Source organism: Capra hircus, chromosome 17, assembly GCF_001704415.2.
Source record: "Capra hircus breed San Clemente chromosome 17, ASM170441v1, whole genome shotgun sequence".
Taxonomy (NCBI): Eukaryota; Metazoa; Chordata; class Mammalia; order Artiodactyla; family Bovidae; genus Capra; species Capra hircus.
The window spans coordinates 42,024,436-42,047,299 of record NC_030824.1 but is presented as its reverse complement, the minus strand read 5'-3'; the positions used below and the strand labels follow the sequence as shown (position 1 = coordinate 42,047,299).

The 22,864-nt window shown below is 37.1% G+C and overlaps 1 protein-coding gene across 1 annotated transcript in view; it reads left to right on the top strand.

Annotated features, from left to right (window-relative positions):
- Positions 1–22,864, top strand: part of SCLT1 (sodium channel and clathrin linker 1) — a 252,003-nt gene that overhangs the window by 6,494 nt on the left and 222,645 nt on the right. The window contains 1 exon segment of the mRNA XM_005691258.3: positions 10,639–10,706. Within this exon segment, the coding sequence (XP_005691315.1) occupies positions 10,639–10,706 (68 nt within the window).

Sequence of the window (22,864 nt, the reverse complement as noted above, 5' to 3'; positions counted from 1 at the left end):
CCCAGCAATGGAAGGGTAGTTAGCATTAGAAAATTACTAAGTATGTAAGAAAAAACCTAGATTAATAAAGAAACATATCAAATGTATGGATTAGAGCACTCAGTATAGTAAACATGTCAATTCTCCCACAAATTAATGGATAGATTCAATGCATTCCCAAACCTCTATTTGACATGTTTCTAAAATCTATGTAGAAGAGCTGAAAATAGCCAAAAGAGTTCTAAAGAACATCAAGGTGAGAAATTTTATTTTATCAATTATTAAGACATTATAAAAATCCAGTTATTAAATCAACTCTTTGCGACCTCATGGACTGTAGACAGCCAGGCCCCTCTGTCCATGGGATTTTCGAGGCAAGAATGCTGGAGTGGGTTGCCATTTCCTTCTCCAGGGGATCTTCCCATCCAGGAATCAATCTTGCGTCTCCTGCATTGACAGGTGGATTGTTTACCGCTGAGCCACCTGAGAAGCCCCTATTATACTGTAGATAGATAAATACAGAGATCAGCTAGCAGAGAAACAGAGGCATACATCCACAAACACTTGTTGTCTGAAAGAACAGGCAATACAAATCAGTGGGAGAGGGGTAGGCTGTTGAGCAAATGGTGCTAGGATAATTGGCTATCTAAATGGGAAAGAAAAAATAACGTCTTTCTCACACCATATAATAAAATTATTGGTTGAAGGAATACATTCTCTTTAAACTTTCAGAAAAAAAAGTTAAGAGGGTGTCTTTATGATCTCAGGATCATAGATTTCTTCAGCAAACATTTTTGACTGAAAGGAAAATATATATATGAATAGACTGCATTGGCCTACTCCAGTATTCTTGCCTGGAGAATCCCAGGGACGGGAGAGCCAGGTGGGCTGCCGTCTATGGGGTCGCACAGAGTTGGACACGACTGAAGCGACTTAGCAGCAGCAGCAGCAGCAGCAGATTGCATTAGAAGTAAAAACTTGGATATCACAAGAAACATCATCAATATAATGACTGCCCCAGCCACAGGGAGGGAGAATATACTTCAAATAAATATAATGAAGAGTTGATTACCATCCACAATTTAAAAAGGTCTTTCACGAACAAAAATACATTCACACTAATAGAAAAATGTTAAAGAATATGATAGGTTATTTACAAAAAATAAAACCTGATGAGGTGCTAAAAGTATGAAAATGTCAGTTTCATCAGTAATCCAGAAAATGCAAACTATAAAGTGAAATAAGTGCTTGTTGAATGAAGGAAATGGTAGATTCACATTACAGTAAAGTTTCCTCCAGTTTAAAGCAGTCTGTGAAGATTGTTTTCCCTCGTTGATGCATAATTGACTTCTTAACCTATTTCACTTACTGAAATGTCAGATTTAGTATTTTTTCTTACTTAAAACCTTATCAAAAAGTTGTAGTTTGTGTTACTGCTAGAGACCAGACCCTAATTTTAGTGCCATGTGTCAGATAACTCTTAAAAATTCTGAGGATAACAATAAAAAGGAATAATTCTTTTTAAACTTAATAAAAGTTAAAAATGGTTTAAATTATTAATACTTTGTAATTACTTATTCCTTCCTCAGAATAATGTCTTGTGTGTGTACATGCTCATTTGTGTCCTGTACGTTGCAACTCCATGGACTGTGGCCCACAGGACTCCTGTGTCCGTGGAATTCTTCCGGCAAGAATACTGGAGTGGGTTGCCATTTTCTTTTCCAACATATGTGTCATGTTTCTCCACTAAATTATGTATGCTTTCAAGGAAGGAACTATTATCTGAACTTAGCAGTGTAGAATGTATACATTTTGTGTGTCTACATTATATACATATATTAATTTGTATATAGTTAATATGTATGTGCATATATATGTATATTTGCTTATGTGTGACATGCAGAAAAGTAGAGAAAATAAATATAAAGATTAGAGGATTATTACAAAGCTCAAAACTCATATAATCATAACCCAGGCCAAAAAATAGAACATTGCTAGCACCCCAGATGACCACTTGTGATTATATCCATTTCCTGCTCCCTAAAGATAAAGATAATATCTGCAATTTTACACTGTAAAAACTGTTTTGCTTGTGATTGAAATTTATGTAAATGGAGTCATAAACGATGTTGCCTTCTGCGTTTGGTGTCTTTTATTTAATATTATGTTTTTGAGATTCTTATTCTTGCATGTAGATGTAGTATACTCATTTTAATTACTGTAGAATATTAAAGTTTATACATTTATCATTTTTATCCATTCTCCGGTTATGTGTTTTGAAAATGTATTCTCATAGCCAGAGGTTTGTGTTTCCATTCTTTAAACATTGTCCTTCACAGAGTAAACAGTTTACATTTAATAAAGTCCATATCAGCAATATTTTTTTTTCTTTCATGGGTTGTGCTTCTTGTGTTGTATATGAAAATGAATTGTCACAATATTACTCATGTAGATTTTCTAAGTTTTCCGCTATAGTTTTGGTAGTTTCATATTTTGTATTTAAAACAATGAAGGATTTTTAATGAATTTCTAAGATGCAGAGTTTGTGTCTTTACTTTCTTGTGGTTGTCCATTTGTATCCTCCTCATTTGTTGATGATGACTAAAGACTTAAAAGTCTATATTTTCTGTGTTAATGTGCTTTTTAGTCCTTTGACCAAGGTCAAGTTGTCTTGAGTTTGCGTGGGTATACTAGTGGACTCTATTCTGTTCCATTTATCTTTGGTTTTATTTGTTTAAAATACGATGCTCTCTTGATTATTTTAGCTTTCTAGAAAATCTTGAAATCAGAAAGTGTGAGTTCATCAACTTCATCAGTATTGTCTTGACTGCTCAATGCAGTGTTTAAATCAAGTTTGTCCATATCTGCAAAATAACTTGCTGAGATTTTTATTGCCATTGTATTGGTCTTTAAATCAATTTAAGAGGAATTGACATCTTAATATTGTGGTTTTTGGTGATTAACAAAGACTATATCTCAATTGATTTCTTTTTCATTGCTTTCAAGAATGTTTCATATCTTTTTTCTTTAAAGAAAATCGTTCAATTAATTGAAAAAATAAAAGAATCAATCCAACCATTTTCCTCTGGCTTCCTCTACCCCCACCCTCCACTTCTTACAGTCACCAGTCTGTTCCCTGTATCTGTGAGCTTGGCTTCTTTTCATATGATATTTGTCTTTCTCTGTTATTTAACTTCATAATACTCTGAAGATCCATTCATATTGTCACAAATGGCAAGACTTCTTTCTTTTTTATGGCTAAGTAATAGTCCATTGTATGTATACCACAATTGATTTATCCAACAGTAGAAATTTAGGTTGTTTCCATATCTTGGCTATTGTAAATAATGCTGCAGTGAACACATGGTGCATATCTTTTCAAATTACTGTTTTCATTTTCTATAGATACATACTTGGAAGTGGAATTGCTGGGTCATACTGCAGTTCTGTTTTTAATTTTTTGAGGAGCTAAAACCTCCAGACCTTCAAAGTAGCTGTACCAATTTATATTTACATTTCTACCAATAATACACATCTTCACACTTGTTATTTCTTCTTGTTTTTTTTTTTTTTTTTTTTGATAATAGCCATTCTGATGGGAATGGGGTGATATCTTATTGTGGTTTTAATTTGCATTTTCTTGATGATTAGTGATGTTGAATATCTTTTCATGTCTGTTGGCCATCTGTTTGCTTTGGGAAAATGTCTGTTCAGATCTGCCCATTTTTAAATTCAGTTTTGTTTCTTTTTTCTGGCTATTGAGTTGTGTGAGGTTCTTTGTATATTTTGGATATGTTCCCATTATCAGGTATGATTTGCAGTTATTTTCTCTCATTGATTAGGTTGCCTTTTCATTTTATTGAGTTTTCTTTGTTATGCAGGTGCTTTTTCCTAAGACGTTTCAAATGAAACTGCATTTTCACAATGATTCAGTTCAGAGTACTTTTCGATTTGTCCTGTCATTCATCCTGAGACCAATAGGTTACTGAAAGGTAATTTCTTACATAACGGATATTTTTCTGATAGTTTTTGTCTCTCGATTCTGGCCTAATTTTGCTATTATCAGGTAATGTACTGTCTTTGGCTTTGCAAGGGAGCAAAAATAAGTTTCCTGTACCCTTCTAGATTGTTGCCTGTGACCCCCTATTGTAAAAGACAGACTAATAGGAGAAAACAAACAAGTTTAATAACGTGTTTACCTTCTGTATACATTAGTGACCCAGAAAAACAGAAAAACTCCTTTAAATGCTGAAGCCACAGTGTTAAAAAACATTTTCAGATAAAGACAAAAGGAGATCTAGGAAAAGAGGGTGAGCCATTAGAAGAAGTTACCAAGAAAAGCACCGTAAACAAGAGTAAGATTGTTATGCAGATTAAAGTCATTACCTTGGGCTTCTCCAGTGGCTCAGATGGTAGAGAATCTGCCTTCAGTGCAGGAGAAGACCTGGATTTGATCCCTGGGTAAGGAAGACACCCCTGGGGAAGGGAATGGCTGCTCACTCCAGCATTCTTGCTTGGAGAATTCTATGGATAGAGGAATCTGTCAGGCTGCAGTCTGTAGGGTTGCTAAGAGTCAGACACAACTGAGCGACTAACACTTTCAGGGCTTCCCTCTGGCTCAGACAGTGAGCAATCTACTTGCCATGCAGGAGAACCGGGTTTCATCCCTGGGTTGGGAAGATCTCCTGAAGAAGGAAATGTCTGCCCACTCCAGTATTCTTACCTGGAGAATTCCATGGACAGTAAAGAGCCTGTCAAGCTGCAGTCTATAGGGTCACAAAGAGTCGGATGTGACTGAGTGACTAACACTTTCTCTTTCTGGTATAAAGAGGGGGATGTGCTTACAAATGGAATTTTTCCTCATAAATATAAATATCTTTAACAAAAGGGTAACGAAGATCATGGCATCTGGTCCCATCACTTCATGGGAAATAGATGGGGAAACAGTGGGAATAGTGTCAGACTTTATTTTATGGGGCTCCAAAATCACTGCAAATGGTGACTGCAGCCATGAAATTAAAAGATGCTTACTCCTTGGAAGAAAAGTTATGACCAACCTAAACAGCATATTCAAAAGCAGAGACATTACTTTGCCAACAAAGGTCCGTCTAGTCAAGGCTATGGTTTTTCCAGTGGTCATGTATAGATGTGAGAGTTGGACTGTGAAGAAAGCTGAGCGCCAGAGAATTGATGCTTTTGAACTGTGGTGTTGGAGAAGACTCTTGAGAGTCCCTTGGACTGCAAGGAGATCCAACCAGTCCATTCTGAAGGAGATCAGCCCTGGGATTTCTTTGGAAGGAATGATGCTGAAGCTGAAACTCCAGTACTTTGGCCACCTCATGTGAAGAGTTGCCTCATTGGAAAAGACTCTGATGCTGGGAGGGATTGGGGGCAGGAGGAGAAGGGGACGACCGAGGATGATATGGCTGGATGGCATCACTCACTTGATGGACGTGAGTTTGAGTGAACTCCGGGAGTTGGTGATGGACAGGGAGGCCTGGTGTGCTGCAGTTCATGGGCTCGCAAAGAGTTGGACATGACTAAGTGACTGAACTGAACTGAACTTCTTCTCAATTTTTCAAAGCTTTTCCTATTCTGTTTCTTAAGAATTATCAGCCTAAAATACTTCTTATGCCAAAGAGATGTATTTTACGATGGTATATTCTCTTCAGTTTAAGTCTTTTGAAAGTTAAGATTTACTCTTATTTAAAGTTTTAGTTCTTCTTTTAACTGAAGTCTAGTTGCTGCACAATATTATATAAGTTATGGGTGTACATTATAGTGGTTTGCAATTTTTAAAGGTTGTATTCTGTTTATGAAGTATTGACTATATTCTCCATGTTATGCAATATATTCTTGTAGCATTTTTGTACCTAAGGCTCTATACCTCTTACTCCCCTACCTCAGTAAGCCTCCCCCTCTTCTCACTGGTAACCACAAATTTGTTCTCTATATCTCTGAGTCTGCTTCTTTTAGATTCTATACACTCATTTGTTGTATGTTTTAGATTCCACATGTAGGTGATGTCATACGACAATTGTCTTCTGACTTATTTCACTTAGCGTAATGATCTCCAGTTCCATCCATATTGCCGCAAATGACAAAATTGCCCTCTTTCTGTGGTGGAGTTGTATTCCATCTTCTTTATCTATTCGTCCGTTAATAGACACTTAGATTGTTTCTTTATATCTTGGCAGTTGCAAATAATGCATGTTAAGAATATTGGGGTGCGTGTATGTTTTCAAATTAGTGTTTTTGTTTTTATGGATATGCACCCCAGAGTGGAATTGCTGGGTCACACAGTAGTTCTATTTTTAGTTTTTTAAGAAGCCTTTATACTGTTTTTTTTTTTTTTCCTTTTTACAGTGACTGCAACAATTTAACATTCTCACCAACAGAATAAGAGGGCCTTCCTTTTCTCCACATCCTCATCAACATTTGTTATGTGCATTCTTTTTGATGATAATCATTCTGACAGGTGTGAGGTGATCTCAGTGTGGTTTTGATTTGCATTCCTTGATAATTAGTGATGTCGAGCATCTTTTTATGTGCCTATTGGCCATCTACATTTCCTCTTTGGAAAAAAATGTGTGTTCATTATTTATGCCCACTTTTTAATCATGTTACTTGTTTTTTGATGTTGAGTTGTTTGAGCTGTTTATACATGTTGGCTATCAATCCCTTAATAGTCATATGATTTGTAAATATTATCTCCCACCTCGTAGACTGTCTTTTCATTTTTGCCCTTGCTGGGCAAAATTTTTTAAGTTCAGTAAAGTCTCATTAGTTTATTTTTGGTTTCATTTCCTTTGCCTTAGCAGACATCCAAAACAATATTGCTTCAATTTATGTCAAGTGTGTTCTGTTCTGACTTTGTTCTCCTTTAGAAGTTTTATGGCTTCCAGTCTTACATTTAGGTCTTTAATCTGTTGTGAGTTTATTTTTGTATATGGTATTGAGATGTTCTAATTCTGTTCCTTTACATGTGGCTGTCCAGTTTTCCCAGCACCGTTTCTTGAAGCAACTGTCTTTTCTCTGTTGTGTAGTCTTACCTCCTTTGTCATAGGTTAATTGAGCATAAGAGTATGAGTTTATTTCTGGGCTCTCTATCCTGTTGCGTTGCTCTGTGTCATCTGCTTTTCTGTAGTACAATATTGTTTTGGTTACTGTAACTTTGTAGTATAGTCTGAAGTCAGGGATCATGATTCTTTACCTCTGTTCTTCTTTGTCAAGATTGTTTGGGCTAGTCAGAATCTTTTGTGTTTCCATGCAAATTTTAAAATTATCTGTTCTAGGCCTATGAAAAATGCCATTGGCATTTTGATAGGGATTGCATTGAATCTGTAGATTGTCTTGAGTAGTACTGTGATTTTTAACAATATTGACTCTTCCAATCCAGCTTCATAGTATACCTTTCTATATATTCATGTCTTCAGTTTCTTTCCTCAGTGTCATATAGCTTTTAGGATACAGGATTTTTCTTTATTCCTATTTTATTATTTTTGATATAATGGTCAGTAGTTCAGTGCAGTCGCTCAGTCATGTACAACTCTTTGTGGCCCCATGGACCACAGCATGCCAGGCCTCCCTGTCCATTGCCAACTTCCAGAGTTTACTGAAACTCATGTCCACTGAGTCAGTGATGCCATCCAACCATCTCATCCTCTGTTATCCCATTCTCCTCCTGCCTTCAATCTTTACCAGCATCAGGGTTTTTCCCAGTGAGTCAGTTCTTTGCATCAGGTGGCCAAAGTATTGGAGTTTCAGCTTCAGCATCAGTCCTTCCAATGAATATTCAGGACTGATCTCCTTTAGGGTGGACTGGTTTGATCTCCTTGCACTCCAAGGGGCTCTCAAGAGTCTTCTCCAACACCACAGTTCAAAAACATCAATGCTTCAGCACTCAGCTTTCTTTATAGTCCAACTCTCACATCTCTACATGACTACTGGAAAAACCATAACTTTGACTAGACGGACCTTTGTTGGCAAAGTAATGTCTCTGCTTTTTAATATGCTGTCCAGGTTGGTCATACCTTTTCTTCCCAGGAGCAAGTGTCTTAATTTCATGGTGGCAGTCACCATCTGCAGTGATTTTGGAGCCCCGAAAAATAAAGTCTGACACTGTTTCCCCATCTATTTCCCATGAAGTGATGGGACTGGATGCCATGTTCTTAGTTTTCTGAATGTTGCTTTTTAAGCCAGCTTTTTCACTCTCCTCTTTCACTTTCATCAAGAGGCTTTTTAGCTCCTCTTCACTTTCTGCCATAAGGGTGGTGTCATCTGCATATCTGAGGTTATTGATATTTCTCCCGGCAATCTTGATTACAGCTTGTGCTTCATCCATCCCAACATTTCGCATGATGTACTCTGCATATGAGTTAAATAAGTAGGGTGACAATATACAGCCTTGACGTACTCTTTCCCCTATTTTAAACCAGTCTGTTGTTTCATGTCCAGCTCTAACTGTTGCTTCCTGACCCGCATACAGATTTCTCAGGAGGTAGATCAGGTGGTCTGGTATTCCCATCTCTTTAAGAATTTTCCAGAACTTGTTGGGGTCCACACAATCAAAGGCTTTGGCATAGTCAATGAAGCAGAAGTAGGTATTTTTCTGAAACTCTTCTTCCTTTTTGATGATCCAATGGATGTTGGCAATTTGATCTCTGGTTCCTAATGGTAAATGGGATTGTTTCCTTAATTTCTGTTTCTGATACTTTGTTTTTAGTATATAGAAATGTAACAGATTTCTGTATATTACTTTTATATCTGGCAACTTTACCAAATTCATCGATGAATCCTGGTAGTTTTCTGGTGGCATCTTTAAGATTTTCTATATATAGTATCATGTCATTTACAAACAGTGACAGTTTTACTACTTTTCCAGTTTGGATTCCTGTTATTTCTTTTTCTTCTCTGATTGCTGTGGCCAGGACTTCCAAAACTGTGTTGAATAAAAGTGACAAGAGTTCCTGATCTTAGAGAAAGTGCTGTAAGCTTTTCATTGTTGAATGTGATGTTAGCCATGGGTTTGCCATGTGTGACCTTTATTGGGTTTAGGTATGTTTCCTGTATGGCTGATTTCTGAGGATTTTTTTATTGTAAATGGATGTTGAATTTTGTTGAAATGTTTTTCTACATCTATTGTGTTGATCATACTGTTTTTATTCTTCAGTTTGTTAATGTGATGTATCACATTGATATTTATGGATATTGAAAAACCCTTGGGATGAATCCCGCCTAAATATTCAAAAACTCAAGAGACTTTCTCTTTTGTCACCAAATTATCAGTTTTAAATGTTCCATGTGATCTTGAAGGAATGAGTTTTGTATATTTATTGGGTGCTGTGTTCTATTGCGGGGCTTCCCATGTAGCGCAGTGGTAAAGAATCAGCCTGCCAATGTAGGAAATGCAAGAGAGCTAGATTCGATCCACTAGTCAGGAAGGAGGAGGAAATGGCAACCTACTCCAGTATTTTTGTCTGGAAAATTCCATGGGCAGAGGAGCCTGGTGGGCTACAGTCCATGGAGTTGCAAAGAGTCAGACATGACTGAAAGGCAGAGCACACATATGCACACACATTCTACTGTGGGCTTCCCAGTTGGCTAGTGGTAAAGAATCCTCCTTCTAGTCCTGGAGATGAGGGGATATGCACGTTCAGTCCCTGGGCTGGGAAGATCCCCTGGAGGAGTAAATGGCAACCCACTCCAGTATTCTTGCCTGGGTAATCCTGTGGACAGTGAAGCCTGGTAGGCTACAGTCTGTGGGGTCACAAAGGGTTGGATATGACTGAGTGACTGAGCACGCAGGCATGCGTGTTCTGTTGTATTGCTTTTCCTGCTTCAAATAAAAATGTTACTTGTAGTTTCTGAGAGTCCTTGGCCCTTCTGGACCTTCTTTTCCATTGTGTCTTGCCTATTCCTGTTTAATTTGGATGCTTAGTCTTGCAGTTTCTCCTCTGTGTGGAGGTTTGTCCTGAAAGAGAATTTCAGCAGTTTTTAACTTCTAAAGAAGTATAGTTTAGCCTTATCTCTCCAACTCTTCTCACATCTAGTAGCAGGAATAAAAAAATAAATGTGGAAGGTACTTTTTCTTGACTTCTAAGAATCTGAAGAGCAATCCCAGAGAGACTGAGAATTAAAACTTTCAGAATCAGAGAAATTTGTTCTTTGTAGCTGTTCTTTTTCCCACTGGTAGTAATTATTTGGGAGAAGGCAGTGGCAACCCACTCCAGTACTCTGCCTGGGAAATCCCATGGACAGAGGAGCCTGGTAGGCTGCAGTCCGTGGGGTCGCTAAGAGTCGGACACTACTGAGCGACTTCACTTTCACTTTTCACTTTCATGCACTGGAGAAGGAAATTGCAACCCACTCCAGTGTTCTTGCCTGGAGAATCCCAGGGACGGGGGAGCCTGGTGGGCTGCCTTCTATGGGGTTGCACAGAGTTGGACACGACTGACGTGACTTAGCAGCAGCAGAAGTAATTATTTGACTTCAGTGTATAGAATATCTAAATTCTAAAATGATGTCTTCAGAATGATTTATTTTCAACAGCAGTGGAGACTAACAGTTTTGCATTGGATATTTCAAATAATATCTACTTTATTTCTGTCATTCAAAGTTGCACATTACAAATTGTTCTTTTTTGTTTGTTTGTTTCAGATCAAAGACTAAATGAAACCCTTAGGCGGTATAAAATGGAAAATTTTTTCAGATATTCAACAGTTCAGGTATGTAAATTAAATTGGGGTCTAACAAATTAAGTTCAAATTTGGTTGTAAATATGTCTGTATTTGACAAGTGTAGAATAAATGCTATTTAGGATTATTCCATGTGAAGTTGCCTATAGCACTTGAAAATTTTTCTTACAACTCTGATGCTTGTAAGGAAGCAAAGTTGTTTTTGTTTAATGACTATGAATTCTTTGACCATAGAAATTGCCTTTGTCCTCACCAGAGTTTGAGCTTACGATATATGTATATGGTGTTAAAATGTCAGAATTGTAAAATGAGAATTCATTAGACTTTTGAAACATCCTAGAATTGTTTTTAGGATACATCCAGTTATAAACTTTAACTCTCAATTCTCATACATTTAACAGAAGCATGAACTAACTCAGAATAAGAAATAATACATGGCATTATTTAAATTTTTTTTTCTTGGGTATACATTTTTATTTAAATATTGTATTTTTTTGACCAATAAAAAATACTTACTGGTACAGTCTGAGTTACAGGATATTAAAATAAAAATAGTTCCTAGGTTAAATGGTAGCTCTATACTGAATCAGTAAAGAAATATTTTGCTTTTGACATAAATAAATCTTATAATTAAAACTGCAATTGCTTTTAAGGTATTAAAAGGAAGTTTTGTTTTTTTTTTTTAAGATACTAGGTGATAGAGAATCTCATGATCCACTAGCCTCTAAATTTTGCTCAGATTCTTAGGTTCTTTTGCTTCTGCTTGATGTCATATGGAAATATCTCTGAAGGGACGATTCAAACAAAAGATTGATTTTAAAGCCTGAGTAAACCTCTGAGTATGGAATTGCATCCTGTCTCCTAAAATCTGGCTGACTGGATTACGAAAGATGGTTTTACCAAATAAAAGATTGACTCTAGCTAGCCCTTTATGTGCACCTTCACTGTGTACTGTTAATTTTGTTTGTTTTTGCCTGCACCGGTCTTCACTGCTTTCCAAGGGCTCTCTCTAGTTGCGGTGAGCGGGGGCTACTCTTTGTTGCTATATGTGGTCTTGTCATTGCAAAACACAGGCTTTAGGCGTTTAAGCTTCAGTATTGCAGCATGTGGGCTCAGAAGTTGTGACCTAGAAGTGGGCCCTAGAGCTTGCAGCTTTCAGTAGTCGTGGCACACAGGCTCAGTAGTTGCGGCACATGGGCTTAGTTGGTCGTGCATCAGCAGGCAGATTTTTATCCACTGTGTCACCATGGAAGTCTATGTATCCAGTGATTATAATAATTAAAGCTGACGTTAACATACTAAGTAGGGACAGGTTTTCCCTTACTTACTAGAGTACTATTTGGTGAAATTATGTAGCTCCTTTAATTCTTTGAAGGTACATGTCCTTCTCTTACATGTATTATTGTCAGTCATACAGTCAAATCTTGATTTTTATTTCTTATTTTTCATATTAGTATATTGTTACTGCCTAAGATTCCTTTGCACAGTATGTCTTCTCTTCAGAACATGTTACTGTCTCAAGACTCAGTCCCCATGGGTCTTGCCTTTCACTACATACTTTGTATTGGTGAGTGGGAGGTGATAGGGAGCTTGAGAGGGAGTTTAATTTGCTTTCTAGCATAAAGGTCCATATCCTTGGCCATATGCAGTGCACCTTTGGGGATTTTTCACCCCAGAAGCATTATTCTGGTTTCTGATAAAATACGCAGGAGGAGTTTTCTTTTGTTGTTGTTGGTTTTTTTGTTTTGTTTTTGCTTTCTCTTTGTTTTGTAGTAAAGGAAGAGAGAGGTAGGAGGTAACTTCATTATCAAAGAGTAAATGGGACCCAGGTGCACTGGCTCAGATCTCGTCCCTGTAATTTTAGTTGTTGCTACTAGCAACAGAAATTGTTCATAAATTTGTTTGCCTGTTTTGTTTAGCTGCATTTCCCAAGTTTCTAGAATAATTTTTGTTATATACTCAATAAATATGTGTTGAATTAATGGAACAACCATAACCTTCCTCTTCTTCCCTCCTACCTGCTTTTCTTCCAACATCGTGTGAGCTCTGTTGCCAGATACAATGAAAGTGGAGATGTAAAAAGTCATGATCAGCTTGAGAAATATAAATAGTTCATGCTTTTTGTTCTATTTTTAAAGGTAAAATCCTAGTGAACTGTCCTTTTTTCTCATACTAGGTACTGTAAAACTGCCAGGACTGTGTTAAATGGACATATTTTTGTGAAACCTTTTTTCCAATATTGAAAAAACCTGCAGTAGTTTGATATTTCTTATATTTTAAGTTGGTACTTCAAGGATAATTTTTATAGGAACTGTATTACAAGTGATAGTTAAAATTCTTTAGTACTGTTACCACGTAATGATCATTGAGACTTCTTTTGGATCAAAGTAAGTTCTGTGAATTGCCTTTAGATTTTTTATATAGCATTGTTTCTTAAGAAAAATCAAGATCTAATACCTTTATAATAAATAGTAATACTTAAATTCTGTGGATTTAAATGGAGAGAGTCTTCCAGTGTCTTTAATAGCTTATATATTTAAGATATTTGGTTCATAATACCTTCATAATTCATTCTTTAAAAAACCTTTTCCCTTATAATTTTATATAAGTTTCTAAAGATATTTTATTATAATTTGTATTTTCTACTGGACTTATGGTTGATTTACAATGTTGTTAGTTTCAAATACAGCAAAATGATTCAGTTATACATAAACATATATCCATTCTTTTTCAGATTCCTATCCCATATGGGTTATTATGAGATAGTGAGGAGAGTTCCCTGTGCTATACAGTTGGTGCTTGTTGACTGCCTATGTATAGTACCATATGTATATTAATCCCAAACTCCTAATTTATTGCTCTCCCCACCTTTCCCATTTGATAGCTGTAAGTTTGTTTTTGACATCTGTTTCTCTTTTGTGAATGAGTTCATTTGTATTATCTTTTTAAATTCTACATATAGTGTTACCCACTACAGTACTCTTGCCTGGAAAATCCCATGGACAGAGGAGCCTGGTGGGCTGCAGTCCATGGGGTCGCGAAGAGTCGGACACGACTGAGCGACTTCACTTTCACTTTTCTCTTTCATGCATTGGAGAAGGAAATGGCAACCCACTCCAGTGTTCTTGCCTGGAGAATCCCAGGGACAGTGGAGCCTGGGGGGCTGCCGTCTATGGGGTCGCACAGAGTCAGACACGACTGAAACGACTTAGCAGCAGCAGCAGCAGTGATATGATTTTTGTCTTTTCTACATCTTGGTCACTTAGTATGACTATCTCTAGGTCCATCCATGTTGCTGCAAATGGCATTATTTCATTCTTTTTATTTTGAAGAACTAGTTACCATTATTCAAAAATTGAAGAATCAGCTACACTAGGAGGGATTGTACAAAATGGAAGATTTTTACGGATAGAAGGAGAGGATGTGGCAAAAGGTATTAACGAAGGAAAAGAAAGGATTATTTCAGACCAGGCTGTCTTCTAATGGGGGACTGACAGTCTAGGGGCCTTTTCCATGCAGTTACTTCATCAGTCAGTTCAGTTCAGTCGCTCAGTCGTGTCCGACTCTTTGCGACCCCATGAATCGCAGCACACCAGGCCTCCCTGTCCATCACCATCTCCCAGAGTTCACTCAGACTCACGTCCATCGAGTCAGTGATGCCATCCAGCCATCTCATCCTCTGTCGTCCCCTTCTCCTCCTGCCCCCAATCCCTCCCAGCATCAGGGTCTTTTCCAATGAGTCATCTCTTTGCATGAGGTGCCATAGTACTGATTAGCAAATTTCAGGTGGACTGTTTTAAAGGTCACATCTCTGAGAGGGATTGAAACCGTCTTAGTTTTTGCTATGATGGGGAGGGGGGTTAGGAAATGATCCCACTTGGGGCTTCTTAGTTCTTTTTTAACAGTGTGATGGTATAATTTTGCATTTCTCTGATAAATAGGTATGTAGAGAATATTTTCATATGGTTTTTGGCCATCTGGATGTTCTGTTTCACATGAGTTTGAGCAAGCTCTGGGAGTTGGTGATGGACAGGGAAGCCTGGCTTGCTACAGTCAGTCCATGGGGTTGCGAAGAGTCGGACTCGACTGAGTGACTAACCTGAACTGAAATGTGACATATGGCTATCGTTTTTTAGATAGTGCGGTTCTACTCTCCATGTGATGGATTACTCAGGTAAAACTGTGAAGAGTCGATTTGCCTCATCCCATGTCTAGTGAAGATAGAAAATCAGTAATTTAGGACTTTAACTAAAGTCTGAATTTAGGAGTTTATCAATTTCTTAGGTCATACTTCAGCCACCTTTATTGATGAAAATCAACCTCCTCTTGATAACAATGAAAGGTGTAAGAGTTTACTGCAACCCTCTAAAATGTACAAGAACACCTTCACAAAATGCTAGTCAACCTATACTTCTAAAGGATAGAGGAAAGGATGCTATTTGGTAGCCTGTGATGCTGATTAAAATCCGGAAAACAACATTCAGAACTGTAATTACAATACTTAAAGAGTATTTAGTTGTCTTAGAGGAAGAAAAGTGTCTACAAAATTAGTTTACCTGACTACAGTCCAAATTATTGCCACTCTTTCTGTGATAAATCATCGCTGTCATCTCAGGAAGTCATCTTGGGATCAAAACAGATAGAAATTAATTATACGATACCCATTTTTCAAGATTTTTATAATTCTATAAATATTTCTTTTCTTTTGTATAATTTGTTTAAATTTTGTTTTAGGGAATATCAAGTCTTATAAATACTTTTAAAATAAGTCAATTTCAATCTTATTCTCCCAGCTTGAATTTTTAGTAAATATTGCAGTCCCTAATTCCTAAAGTTTTACTAGCAAGTAAGAAGGGGTTGCTGAATCTGTATTTTTATTTTCAAATATTTATCTTATGTTTTGATTTATTACTTTTATTTTAGAATGTTATAGCTTTTATAATTTAGATTATTGAGTCATTTTGCATTTGTATCTCCTTAGCAGCTATCCTTAGAAGATAGTTGTGGAGCAGTGTCTTCACTTAATTCACCTTAGTATATATTGAGCACCATCTTTATGTAAGGCACTGTGCCAGGAGTTTTAGCAATGTAAAGGTATGTAAAATAACAGCAATTTTAGAGGAACATAGAGACTTACAAAAATATGGGATGAGAAATATTAAATTGGATAAGAGGCATAATATTTGAATCTTTTAAAAACTTTAAAACCAGCTATTAGTAATAAGAGAAAAAAGGAGATCGTGTATAGTTGGAGAGATCTGGGAGTTTCCTGGAGGATATGTAGTGTATCTGAGAGGCACTGCTAAGTAGTTAGGATTTTGAAAACTTCAGTGAGGGGCCAAAAGAGGGCATGGTGAAGAGCATTGTAGCTGGACCCACTGGCATGATGAGTAGCCAAAGAGGGTGAGAAAATGAGAGCTGTATTTAGGGACTAAAACATACTTCGGTTTCTGTAATGTGTTTGGCATATGTGAAAGAAGTAATTGAAAATAAGGTTAGGAAGGGTAGATTATTCCCACATTATAGAGGACCTTGAATGGTTAGGTTGAATAGTTTGGATTTAAATACTAGAAGATTATTAATTATTTTTCAGAAGAATAGCTTTCTGAGTAATCTGGAAGAAACTCATCACTAATTTATTATGCATCTACTGCAAATAAAGCACCTGTTCCAGTCCACTTTAGTTCACTAATTCCTAAAATGTCGACGTTCACTTTTGCCATCTCCTGTTTGACCACTTCCACTTTGCCTTGACTTATGGACTTAACATTCCAGGTTCCTAGGCAATATTGCTCTTTACAGCATCGGACCTTGCTTTCATCACCAGTCACATCCACAACCAGGTGTTGTTTTTGCTTTGGCTCCATCGCTTCATTCTTTTCTGGAGTTATTTCTCCACTGATCTCTAGTAGCATATTTGGCACTTACCGACCTGGGGAGTTCACCTTTCAGTGTCCTATCTTTTTGCCTTTTCATACTGTTCATGGGTTCTCAAGGCAAGAATACTGAAGTGGTTTGCCATTCCCTTCTCCAGTGGACCACATTTTGTCAGAACTCTCCACCACGACCCATCCATCTTAGGTGGCCCTACATGGCATGCAGTCCATGAGGTCACAAAGAGTTGGACATGACTGAGCGACTGAAATGAACTAGGTTTGTCCTAGCTTTTCATCCAAGGAGCAAGCATCTTTTAATTTCATGGCTGCAGTCACTGTCCACAGTGATTTTAGAGCCTAAGAAAATAGTTTCTCACTGTTTCCATTTTCTCCCCATCTATTTGACATGAAGTGATGGGACTGGATGCCATGATCTTCATTTTTTGAATGTTGTGTTTTAAGCCAGCTTTTTGACTCTTCTCTTTCCCTTTCATTAAGTGGCTTTTTAGTTCCTCTTTACTTTTTGCCATTAGGGTATTGTCATCTGCATATCTGAGGTTATTGATATTTCTCCTGGCAATCTTGATTCCAGCTTGAGCTTCATCCAGCTCAGCATTTGGCATGATGTACTCTGTATATAAATTAAATAAGCTGGGTGTCAGTATACAGCCTTGACGTACTCCTTTCCCAATTTTGAACCAGTCTGTTGTTCCATGTCCATTTCTCACTGTTGCTTCTTGACCTGCGTACAGGTTTCTCAGGAGGCACGTAAGGTGGTTTGATATTCCCATCTCTTTAAGAATTAAAGAAATATTCTTATTACCACTAACATGGTCTCATCACAAAATACTGCCAATGAAGCATCAAATGCATTGAAAAGAAAACATGATGATGATGATGATGACGACGATGACGACGATAATTTGTAATCTAGCCTTGACGCATGTGACATGTATACTTGGTTTTGAATCTATTGTACTGAGATTAAACATGCATGCTAGGTATTTCCATGTTGTGTTCTAGAAAAAATAGTATTTCATGAGTAAATATCCTTACCATACTTTTCGATTGAGCTGTTATGTTAGATTTTCTTTAATAGGATTAGTAATAAACAGTTAGTTACTAGGTTAATTTAAAAAATTGAAACCGTGATGAAATGTCCCAACATACCTTCCAGAATGGTTAAAGAAAAACATAGCCCCACTGAAAAGTCAAATACTGAAAAGTATGGAGAAAAAAATGAATCAGTCAGACATTGCTGGTGATACTATGTGAAGAATTTTGTAGTTTCTTCTAATTATAAAGATGGTAATGATGACCCTATAGGCGAGATAGCAAAAGAGACACAGATGCAAAGAACAGACTTTTGGACTCTGTGGGAGAAGGCGAGGGTAGGATGATTTGAGAGAATAGCATTGAAACATGTATATTATCATATATGAAATAGATCTCCAGTCCAAGTTCGATACATGTGAGAGGGTGCTCAGGGTCGGTGCACTGGGATGACCCTGAGAGATGGGATGGGGAGCGAGGTGGGAGGAGGGTTAAGGATGGGGAACACATGTACACCCATGGCTGATTCATGTCAATGTATGGCAAAAACCACTACAATATTGTAAAGTAATTAGCCTCCACAAAGAAAGGCAATGCCAAAGAATGCTCAAACTACTGCACAATTGCACTCATCTCACACACTAGTAAAGTAATGCTCAAAATTCTCCAAGCCAGGCTTCAGCAATACGTGAACCATGAACTTCCAGATGTTCAAGCTGGTTTTAGAAAAGGCAGAGGAACCAGAGATCAAATTGCCAACATCCGCTGGATCATGGAAAAAGCAAGAGATTTCCAGAAAAACATCTATTTCTGCTTTATTGACTATGGCAAAGCCTTTGACTGTGTGGATCACAATAAACTGTGGAAAACTCTGAGAGATGGGAATACCAGACCACCTAACCTGCCTTTTGTGAAACCTATATGCAGGTCAGGAAGCAACAGTTAGAACTGGACATAGAACAACAGACTGGTTCCAAATAGGAAAAGGAGTACATCAAGGCTGTATATTGTCACCCTGCTTATTTAACTTCTATGCAGAGTACATCATGAGAAACACGGGACTGGAAGAAGCACAAGCTGGAATCAAGATTGCCGGGAGAAATATCAATAACCTCAGATATGCAGATGACACCACCCTTATGGCAGAAAGTGAAGAGGAGCTAAAAAGCCTCTTGATGAAAGTGAAAGTAGAGAGTGAAAAAGTTGGCTTAAAGCTCAACATTCAGAAAACTAAGATCATGGCATCCGGTCCCATCACTTCATGGGAAATAGATGGGGCAACAGTGGAAACAGTGTCAGACTTTATTTTGGGGGGCTCCAAAATCACTGCAGATGGTGACTGCAGCCATGAAATTAAAAGACGCCTACTTCTTGGAAGAAAAGTTATGACCAACCTAGATACTATATTCAAAAGCAGAGACATTACTTTGCCAACAAAGGTCTGTCTAGTCACGGCTATGGTTTTTCCTGTGGTCATGTATGGATGTGAGAGTTGGACTGTGAAAAAGGCTGAGCGCTGAAGAATTGATGCTTTTGAACTGTGGTGTTGGAGAAGACTCTTGAGAGTCCCTTGGACTGCAAGGAGATCAGCCCTGGGATTTCTTTGGAAGGAATGATGCTAAAGCTGAAACTCCAGTACTTTGGCCACCTCATGGGAAGAGCTGACTCATTGGAAAAGACTCTGATGCTGGGAGGGATTGGGGGCAGGAGGTGAAGGGAACGACAGAGGATGAGATGGCTGGATGGTATCTGTGACTCGATGGGCGTGAGTCTGAGTGAACCCCGGGAGTTGGTGATGGAGAGGGAGACCTGGCGTGCTGTGATTCATGGGGTCGCAAAGAGTCGGACACAACTGAGCAACTGAACTGAACTGAATTAGCCTCCAATTAAAAGTTAAAATTAGCCTCCAATTCCTTTTCATTCATCATAGAGAAACCTAAATGAACCATGACAACCTAAATAACCATTGTTTACAAAAACCTATACAGAAATATTTGTAGCAGTTTTGTTCATAATATCCTAAAATGTGGATGAAGCTGGAGCCTGTTATACACAGTGAAGTAAGTCAGAAATAAAAACGTCAATACAGTATATTAACACATATATTTGGAATTTAGAAAGATGTTAGCAATGACCATATTTGTGAGACAGCAAAAGAGACACAAATATAAAGAACAGACTTTCGGATTCTGTGGGAGAAGGTGAGGATGGGATGATTTGAGACAGTAGCATTAAAACATGTACATTACCATATGTGAAATAGATCACCAGTCCAGGTTCGATGCATGAAACAGGGCACTCAAAGCTGGTACACTGGGACAACCCAGTGGGATGGGATGGGATGAGAAGGGAGGTTAGAAGGGGGTTCAGGATGGGGGACACATGTACACCCATGGATAGTTCATAATAGCCCCAAATGGGAAACAACCAATGGTGAATGGTTAAACAAACCATGGTACATACTTACCATGTACTATTACTCTCAACTAAAAAGAAATTAATATTTAATACATGTAAAAAAAGGTCCAGGAAATTATGCTGATTGGAAAAAAGCGACCAATCACAGAATATTACATACTTGATTGGTTCCTTTTCTACAAGACTCTTGAAATAACATATAGATGAAGAACAAATTAGTGGTTGTCAGAGTTCAGGGATGGGGATGGGTGAGACGTAGATGGGTAGGACGTTGCCCTAAAGGTACGAGATGAAGGATTCTTGGGTTATGGAACTATCCTGTGTTTTAACTTAATATCATTATTCTGGAAGTTTTACCGTACTTTATTGTTTGCAGTTTTGCAAGGTGCTACTGTTGGGGGAAAATTGGTAAAAGCTATAGGACAGTTCTCTATTATTTCTTTTTTAGTTGAAGTGTAATTGATACACAGTTACAGTTATAAGTCACAGGTGTACAGTTTTTACCAATTCACAATTTTAAAAGTTATATCTCATTTATAGTTACAGTTATTGTAAGTGTTGATTATCTTCTCAGTGTTGTACAGTATATCCCTTTTGCTTATTCTGTACCTGATTTGTACTTCATACTCTTATGTTTCCCTATATTACTTCTTCCCCATCCTCTCTCCCTTCTGGTAACCACGATTTTTTTTCTCTGTATCTGTGAGTCTGCTTCTTTTAGGTTATATTCACTAGTTTGTTATATATTTCATATTCCACATATGAGTGATATTATAGAGCATTTGTCTTCCTTTGTCTGACTTATTTCACTTAGCATAATGCCCTCCAAGTCCATGTGCTGCTACTAACTTTGGGTTTTGTTTGTTCTGCTTTCTCTAATTGCTTTAGGGATAAGGCTAGGTTGTTTTATCTGAGAATTTTCTTATTTCTTGAGGTAAGCTCCCATTACTACAAGCTTCCCTCTTAGAACAGTTTTAAGGCATCCTGTAGATTTGGGGTGGTTCTATTTTTGTTTTCATTTGGTTCTGGGTATTTTTTTGTTTCCTCTGATTTCTTTAGTGATAAATTAGTTTGGTAATATATTGTTTAGTCTCCATGCGTTTGTGACTTTTTTGCAGTTTTTTTTTCCTGTAATTGATTTCTAATCTCATTGTATTGTGGTCAGAAAAGATGCTTGATATGGTTTCAGTTTTCTTAAATTTACCTAGGCTTGTTCTGTGGCCTAGCTTGTGATCCATGCCAGAGACTATTTTATATACACTTGAAAAGATTGTGTGTATATATACATATATCATTTAAGTTCTTCTGTTCTTCTGGTCTAATGTTTCATTTAAGTCCTGTGTTTCCTTATTGACTTTCTGTCTGGACAATCCATCCATGGACATAAGTGGTCTCCTACTATTACTGTGTTACTCTTGATTTCTCCTTTCATGTCTGTTAATATTTGCCTTATATACTTATATGCTTGTGTGTTGTGTGTGTACATGAGTACAGTTGTTATCTCTTCTTGGATCAATCTCTTGATCATTATGTAGCATCCTCCTTTGTCTCCTGCAACAGTCTTTTTAAGGCTTTTTGTCTGATATAAGTGTTGCTACTCTGGCTTTCTTTTGATTTTCATTTACATTAAATAGCTTTTTGATCCCTTTACTTTCAGTTTGTGTGTGTCTCTAGGTCTTAAGTCTCTTGTAGGCAGAAAGTCTTGTTTTTTATCCACACACTATGTCTTTATTTAGAGTATTTAGTCCATTTACATTTAACAGTTATTGATGTATATGTTCTTATTGTTATTTTGTTAATTGTTTTCTGTTTGTTTTTACAGATCTTTTTTCCTCTTTTGTTCTCCTCTCTTGTGATTTGAAGACTATCTTTAGTGGTACTTTTGGATGCCTTTTTCTTTTTTGTATGTATAGCTATTATAGATTTTTGTTTTATGGTTTGCATGTGGTTTTTGTATAGCAGTCCATATATATATATATATGTATGTGATTGTTTTAAGTTGCTGATCTTTTCATTTCAAATGCATTTTTAAAAACTTTCATTTGTACTCTTCTCCCCTCATGATTATTGTTTTAGATATGGTATTTTTCATCTAATTATTTTGTATATCCCTTAACTACTTATTGTGGTTACAGATGATTTTACTACTTTTGTCTTTTAACCTCCCCATCAGGTTTATATGTCGATGATTTCCTATCTTTAGTACATGTTTGCCTTTTTTGGTGAACTTTTCTGTAAGTAATTTTCTGGTTTCTAGTTGTGGCCTTTTCTTTTTCATCTAGAGAAGTTCCTGTATCATTTATTATAAAACTTGATTTGGTGGTGGTGAGCTCTCAGCTTTTCCTTGTGTGTAAAGCTTTTGATCTCTCAGTAAATCTGATCCAGAGCCTTGCTGGGGATAGTTTTCTTGGTTGTAGGTTTTTTCCCTTTCATCACTTTATTTTTTCTTTATTTTTTTTTAATTGGAGGAAAATTGCTTTACAGTGTTGTGATCATTTCTGCTGTACAAGGGTACAAATCAGCCATAATTATGGCCTTTCATCACTTTAAATATCATGCCATCCCCTTTTGACTTGCAGAATTTTTGCTGAAAAATCACTGACAGTGGTATAGGCCTTCTGTTTCATATTACTTGTTGCTTTTTCCTTGCTGTTTTTAATATTCTCTCTTAATATACAACTTTTGTTGTTTTAATTGCAATATGTTTTGGTGTGTTCCTTTTGGCTTCATCTTGGATGGGATTCTCTGCACATTCTAGACTTGGGTGACTATTTCATTTCTCAGGTTAGGGAAATTTTCACCAATTTGTTAAAATTTACTCAGACCCGTTTATCTCTCTCT